General features: G+C 55.1%; 1 protein-coding gene across 1 annotated transcript; it reads right to left on the minus strand.

Moving 5' to 3' along the window:
* Positions 1-2,498: 2,498 nt before the first annotated feature.
* TUBB4A (tubulin beta 4A class IVa) lies at positions 2,499-6,067 on the minus strand. The gene is made up of 4 exons (XM_080674481.1): positions 5,818-6,067; positions 5,193-5,301; positions 4,976-5,086; positions 2,499-4,137 (listed from the first exon to the last, which is right to left on the minus strand). The coding sequence occupies exons 1-4, from the start codon at positions 5,872-5,874 to the stop codon at positions 3,080-3,082; spliced, it is 1,335 nt and encodes a 444-aa protein (XP_080530607.1). The 5' UTR covers positions 5,875-6,067; the 3' UTR covers positions 2,499-3,079.
* Between the last annotated feature and the right edge of the window lie 1,269 nt (positions 6,068-7,336).

Raw genomic sequence — 7,336 nt, forward strand, 5'->3', positions numbered from 1 at the left:
TTCAATCTGAGTGAGACTGAAGTCATGGGGCAGTTTGGAGTAGGGAATAGGCAAGTTCTTATTTGCATGTGAAAGCTCATCTGGCTGTTGCGGAAGGAGGATACACTGCAGGGGCAGTGGTGGCAGGAGGGAACTCAGGGAAGTGATTGGGGTTATCTGTATGAACAGTTATGGTGGATTAGATCAGAGTATAGACAGGTGGATAGAAGAGGTCAGGACACAGAAGATAGAAACAACTGGATTCAGCGAAATATAGGAAGAGTGTGCTGAGTGTGGGAAACAAGGAATCAAAGCTGACTCCTAGATTTGGGGTTTGAGCGAGAGGACGGCACTGCTTATTGGGAAAAGGGATGTTTTAGGGGTAGAATAGGGTGTTCTTTTGTGGCCACATTAGGTTTGAGATGCCAAAGACAGCCAAGTTCATTGCCTAGTCCACTGCCTGCTCCACCACCGAGTGCTGTGCTGGGCCTGCTCAGATGAGGGTTGCTGTGGGCTGGATATCCAGGCTGCTTTTCTCACACTTCTCCTGCCTCCTGCCTGCCTGTGGTGGGACCCAGTGGTGGTGGTGGTGGGGTGGGGGGAGGCTGGGTCCCAGCATAGAGTGTGATGGGAATGGTTAATTGGCTCTCAGTTTCCTTTCTTCTTTCTCTTCCTCCTAGTTTGCCCCACTTTGTACTGCAAAAGCTGGGAAGAACTACATTTCCTAGACTTCTTTGCAGCTCTGGTTTTGGATGCAGAAGTGATTCTACCAACTAGAAATGCTTGAGAGATTTGGAAGGTAGAAGTGAGGTAGACCTCCCCTCCTCCGTGTGTGTGTGTGTGTGTGTGTGTGTGTGTGTGTGTGTGAATCCTGCTGGATATTTAATTAACTTTATTTTAGTTGATTTTTGCAGAGCACTCCAGTGGATCTATCTTCAGCTCTGCGGGTCTTGGGAGGTGTTCTTGAACTTAGTTAATAGCTCTGATGGCAGCCTGTTGGCTCTCCACCTTTCTCACTAAGCAGAGGAAGCAGCTCCCTAGTGGTCAGCTTTGTGCTGTGCCGGCCTATTCCCGGGCTACTCAAAATGCGGTCTCATAGGCAGCCTCACCTGGGAACTTGTTAAAAAGGCAAGGTCTTGTGCCCCACCCCCCAGCCCTGCTGAATCAGAAACTCTAGGGTAGGGCCTAGGAAGCTGTGTGCTAGCAAAGTGTTCCTGGTGATTCTTGCACACTGAAGTTTAAGAAGTACTTGCTTACATCCCACTCTCTCAATCCCTCCAACGGTGTTGTAATCCTTATATTAAATTCCTTTCTGCTTAATGTGCCTAGAATGCTCCCTACACCGAACTCTAGGCAATAAAGTGAAATAAGAGTTCTAGACTTAAACTGTCAGGCTTTGAACCCCAGCTCACTGCTTCATAGTCATGGGACCAAACTGTAATTTCAAAAGATGGCTACAGCCTTATTATCTCCCACCCCACATGCTCTTAGGAAATCTTGCCTCTGCATTCCAGAGGTGTGTCTAGAGTCTATATCCCACTTCCTTGAACATGGACACGACTTTGAGGAGTCCAGAGGACACCAAGTGACTCCTGAAGATACGTCCGAAAAATGCAATGCATTTTGCTTGCTCTCCTGGAATGCTTGCTTTTGGGGATTCCTGTGAGGAAGCCCAAGCAGACTATAAAGAGGTACTGATGCCCTCATTCTATCTGCCCCTGTTGCATCCCCAGATGATAGTTGGCATTAACTTGGCAGCCATAGGAGTGAGCCACCTTGAAGTAAATCCCTCAATTGAGATTCTCTAGCTGATGCCACGGGGAGCAGAGACAAGCTGCCTTTCCAAGCCCTGCCCAAATGACAGATTTGGGAACTAAATAAACAACTGTTGTTGTTTTAAGCCCTTAAACTTTTTTGGGATAGTTACACAAGAAAAGCTAATGGATATGCTTTGTATCTCTAAACCTTGGTTGGAAAGAAGATAAAGGCTCAGATCTTACAGGGTTTGTGTGAGAGTTACATGAGATGAGGCATGTCAGGACCTCCAAGTGCTCCATCGTGTTAGTGACTGTTATTCTGATAGGACTGTCCCTTGGATGCTAGCTCCAGGTTGCCACCGCCCCAGTACCCTTCCCTAAAGACCCCTTCTGCTTTCCATACTTGCTAGATGCCCCACAAAAAATGGCAACAGCTCCACTGCCAAGCACTCCTTGTGTCAGGCCCTGTGCCCATAAGAGCTCCTCAAATCCTCACAGACATTCCTGAGGTGTGTGTGTGGGATCATGGGGGAAATATACAATCCCATTTTACAGGTGAGCAAATCAAGGATCAGAGAGCACAAGTGCTTACTCAACACCACACAGTTAGTGGCATAGCCCCTCTGACTCTACAATTTCTGCCCCCTTGCTTTCTCCCCAGATTAGATGTCCCTTCAGCACCCACCTTCATCCTTTAGGGGGAGCCCTGCCCTTGCTTGTTGGCCTTCCCACAGGGAGATGGAAAATGCACTCAGCAGAAACTTGGCAAGACAATTTATTTATTGAGGGTGAGTCAGAGGGAGGAGGTGGGGAGGGATGGGGGGCACAGCCTCTCTTGTCCACATGTTCCAGGTCTGCTTCTCCCCACACAGCTGCCCTCCACCAGCCCTGGAAAGCCAAGGTCAGTTGGAGTTGAGTGGAGTGAGTTCAGGGATAAAACAGGGGAATTACAGAAGCCAGAAAGAAGGTGGGGTCAGAGGGTGGGTGGGCTTGTGGGGCCAAAGGTGAGGCATGGTCGGAAGTGAAGGGAGGCTCAGAGGGAGAGGGGGTCGAAAGTAGACTGGGGTTTATTTGTCTGGGGGTGCATTGGGGTGGTGGGTAATGTCATAGGTGAAGGAGAGGTCACGGTGAAACGGGGTTCATGGAGTTAAATGTGGGCCAAAGTGGGGCTCAGGGGTCGAAGGTCAGCTGAGATCAGGGGAGGAGTCAAGGTTGTAGGGTCAGAGTTGAGTCAGGCTTGGTGATGATGCAGGGCTCTCAGGGGCCCAAGAGGGGCTCTAAGGGGTCGAAGGTAAGCAGCCCAGCAGGGGTGGGGGCAGACAGGAGTGAATGAATGAGATGGTCTAGGCCACCTCCTCCTCGGCCTCTTCCTCAAACTCGCCCTCCTCGGCCGTGGCGTCCTGGTACTGCTGGTACTCGGACACCAGGTCGTTCATGTTGCTCTCGGCCTCGGTGAACTCCATCTCGTCCATGCCCTCGCCCGTGTACCAGTGCAGGAAGGCCTTGCGCCGGAACATGGCCGTGAACTGCTCCGAGATGCGCTTGAACAGCTCCTGGATGGCCGTGCTGTTGCCGATGAAGGTGGCTGCCATCTTCAGGCCCCGCGGCGGGATGTCGCACACGGCCGTCTTCACGTTGTTGGGGATCCACTCCACGAAGTAGCTGCTGTTCTTGCTCTGCACGCTCAGCATCTGCTCGTCCACCTCCTTCATGGACATGCGGCCCCGGAACACGGCGGCCACCGTCAGGTAGCGGCCGTGGCGCGGGTCGCACGCGGCCATCATGTTCTTGGCGTCGAACATCTGCTGGGTGAGCTCAGGCACCGTCAGGGCGCGGTACTGCTGGCTGCCCCGGCTGGTCAGCGGCGCGAAGCCGGGCATGAAGAAGTGCAGGCGCGGGAAGGGCACCATGTTCACCGCCAGCTTGCGCAGGTCGGCATTCAGCTGGCCCGGGAAGCGCAGGCAGGTGGTGACCCCGCTCATGGTGGCGGACACCAGGTGGTTGAGGTCCCCGTAGGTGGGCGTGGTCAGCTTGAGGGTACGGAAGCAGATGTCGTAGAGGGCCTCGTTGTCGATGCAATAGGTCTCGTCCGTGTTCTCCACCAGCTGGTGCACGGAGAGCGTGGCGTTGTAGGGCTCCACCACCGTGTCCGACACCTTGGGCGAGGGCACCACGCTGAAGGTGTTCATGATGCGGTCGGGAAACTCCTCCCGGATCTTGCTGATGAGCAGCGTGCCCATCCCAGATCCCGTGCCCCCGCCCAGCGAGTGGGTCAGCTGGAAGCCCTGCAGGCAGTCGCAGCTCTCAGCCTCCTTTCGGACCACGTCCAGGACGGCATCTACCAGCTCCGCGCCCTCCGTGTAGTGGCCCTTGGCCCAGTTGTTGCCGGCTCCAGACTGGCCTGAGCGGGAAGGGAAGGGGACACCGGGCATTATGGGAAGAGCCTCCCCACCAGCCATCCTAGTGGTTGAATAATAATAACAAAATTATTATTCTAGATAACATAAATTATTGTAGTTTTGTTGTTACGATTATTCATTGTTCTCTCTGCTTCCATCCTTGCCCCTCCCTTCAGCTGTTCCCTCTGCCTTGTACATGTTTCCTGCCATTCAATGCCCTAATCATCTTTTAGGCCGCAGACATTAATAACAATAATGATCATGAAAACAACAAGTGCTTATTTACCTTTTTCTCTGTGCTAGGCATTGCTCTAAATCCTTTACACATGTTAATGGCTTTGAGCCACACAAGCCCATGAGGTAGATTTTTTATCTCTATTTTAAAGACAAGGAGATAAGCACAGAGAGCCTGCCCAGAATCACCCAACTGACTGGATCCGTTCCTGAGCTTTACTTGCTTATATCGCCATCCTACCTCCGTCCACCAGGATGCCAGCTCCAGGGGAGAAGAGAGCTTTGTCTCTTTTGTTCTCATGTGTATCCCCTTGGGGATACAGTAAGACCCGCATGCAGTAGGTGCTCAGTAAATATGTGTAGAATGCATGAAGCGGCAGAGCCGGGGCTTTCATGCAGGAAGGCTTCCCTACCCACCCCCACCCACCCCTGCCACTGTATCAGATGCCTCCCCTGGGCTCCCACAGTCGCCGGGCTGTCGCCAACACAGCCATGACTGCCCTATCCGCCTCCCCCACTGGGCTGTGGGGCCTGTGGTGGTGAATTTTCACTAAGCATTTGGAAGTGAAAGGAGCCAGGGGCCTTCCCTGCCTGCCTGGCACTCACCAAACACAAAGTTGTCAGGCCGAAAGATCTGGCCAAAGGGGCCAGAGCGGACCGAATCCATGGTGCCTGGCTCCAGGTCCACCAGCACGGCTCTGGGCACGTAATTTCCTCCTGCAGGGAAGCAGATGGAGGTCAGCTGGGGTGAGCGCCAGGAACCAGCATGCAGTCCCCCCACGTCCTTCCCACCCCCACTCCAGAAGGTGCCCCTGCGTCCTACCTGTGGCCTCATTGTAGTATACGTTGATTCTCTCCAGCTGCAGGTCACTGTCCCCATGATATGTGCCCGTGGGGTCGATGCCATGCTCATCACTGATCACCTCCCAGAACTAGAGGGGTGGTGACGGTGGTGGTGGTAAGAACCGATAGAGAGGGAGAGGGGATACAGGCCTGCCCTGGCCTCCATCTTATGGGCTCAGGACCCCCAACCACCTCCCTGACTGCCACCTGTCCCCCTTTAGGCATGGTGGGGAGGCAGGGATGAAACAGCAAGAAGGGAGAGGTGGGGGCAGGGTGAAGCAGAGTCGCCAGCCAAGACTGCTGGTGTCAGTGCACCCTGGCTGCAGCCAGCGGGAGAGGCTGGGTCTCTTTGTGCGTGTGCAGGGGACAGTGGGCCAGCTGTGAAGCCAGCTGTGGCCAGCAGACAGAAGGCTGGGCCCCACCCCCATTGGCCTCTTTGTTCCCAGCCTGGTCCAGCCCCCGCGCCCCCTCCCTCATGGTCCCTGGGGTGCTGGCCTCCTGGAGACCCCGTTCGCCCAAAGGCCCAAGGTGGGGGAGCTCCGCGGAGTTCAAGGGCCCCGCTCCACTCTTCTCAGCCACCTCCTGGGGCCCGGTTCCCCGCGCACCTTGGCCCCAATCTGGTTGCCGCACTGGCCGGCCTGCAGGTGCACGATCTCGCGCATGGCGGTGGTGCTGCTGGCGGACGCGGGGGCGGTGGCGGTGGCGCTGATGCTGGGAGCTGTGGTGGCTGGGCAGGAGGTGGACGCGGTGGTGGCGGTGGCGACGGCGGCGGCGGCAGCGACGACGAAACACAGTCCCCGAGTCCCCCCGCGTGCCTCTATAAGAAAGGGTGGGGCCCGCGTCACAGCCTGTCACCGGCCCGCTCCGCCCCCTGGTCCCGCCCTGGGACAGAGCAGGCGGGGTGGAGGAAGCGAGCCACCTGGAGACCTCCCGGGGTACGCGCTGGGGCTCTCCAGGGCCCCGTGCGCCCCCACCCCGGGCTTTGGCGGGGAGACCCGTCAGGCGCTATCAGCACCTTCTACTCCCACCGCTCCCCGCCCCCAGCCTGGTCTGGCGACTCGCGTTTTGCAGAGATTGGGCGGGGGAAGGGATAAACAAGCATGGGGACATCCTGTTCTCCACCCCACACCCCACCCTGGCCCCGGAGGCCCTGCCTCAGTTTCTCTGTCCGAACTGTTCCATGTAGGTACCATTCCTAGAACCCTTTAATTACTGGGAGGACTCCTTGTGGGGTCAAACTGGTGGCTCCCGAGTTGCGATTTGTCTTGGAGAGGGAGAGGGCGGTAGATTCTTGGAGGACTTGAAGCTGCATAGTCAGTAAAAACAGATTTTTCCTTCCATGTTTACTGGGAATGTTTGTGGAAGCTGATGGAGGCTTGAGGGGTCCATGCGCTCCCCCTGGACACTTCTGCTGGGCCTTGGGTTTGTAGCAGGCGGGGTCACCCTAGCCTTGCCTGGGTTGGAACTTCAGGGAGTTAAGACTTAGAGCTGGATTTCAAGGGGGGGGGGGGAATGGCGAGCTTTGGGGACTGCTTTGCTTTCTTCAGATCGGCAGCTCTCTGCTCCGGTGTTATAATTTAGTACCCTACCTTTCACAGTTCCTGTTGGCCATATGACCTTGCCTGGGCAGCTTTGCCTCGGTGGCTGAATTTTCTCATCTGCAAGACAGGCAGTCAGGAATGCCCACCCCCCGCCCCCCCCCAGTCCACCGGGGAAAGTCAGATGAGATGGCCCAGTAGTAAGATGGCCCCAGTTTCCCTTCACACAGAGTAAACAATAAATTGTAGCCATTAATATTGCAATTATTATCAGGGGCAGTACAACACTTCCTGTGATGTCCCTTAAGTGAAGGCCAGATCCCTTTTTTTTTTTTTTTTTTTTGGTTAATCCTCACTGAGGATATGATTTTTATAGAGAGTGGAAGGGAGGGGGAGAGACAGAGAGAGAGAAACATTGATATGAGAGATACATCCCTTGGTGCCTCCCGCATGTGCCCTGCCGGTGTAGGGATCAAGCCTGCAACTGAGGTACATGACCTTGACTGGAACTGAACCTGCCACCATTCAGTAAATGGGCCGACACTCCAACCAGTGAGCCAAAACCGCTAGGGTCAGACCCCTTTTA

Source organism: Plecotus auritus (assembly GCF_963455305.1).
Source record: "Plecotus auritus genome assembly, chromosome: 6".
NCBI lineage: Eukaryota > Metazoa > Chordata > Mammalia > Chiroptera > Vespertilionidae > Plecotus > Plecotus auritus.

Bases quoted from the DNA above. Each gene is read 5' to 3' on its own strand.
- TUBB4A (XM_080674481.1), bottom strand. From the start codon at position 5,874: ATGCGCGAGATCGTGCACCTGCAGGCCGGCCAGTGCGGCAACCAGATT. The intron at 5,302-5,817 runs GTGCGCGGGGAA...CCACCCCTCTAG, and splicing joins GCAACCAGATTGGGGCCAAG to TTCTGGGAGGTGATCAGTGA. The intron at 4,138-4,975 runs GTGAGTGCCAGG...CTTCCCGCTCAG, and splicing joins GCCTGACAACTTTGTGTTTG to GCCAGTCTGGAGCCGGCAAC.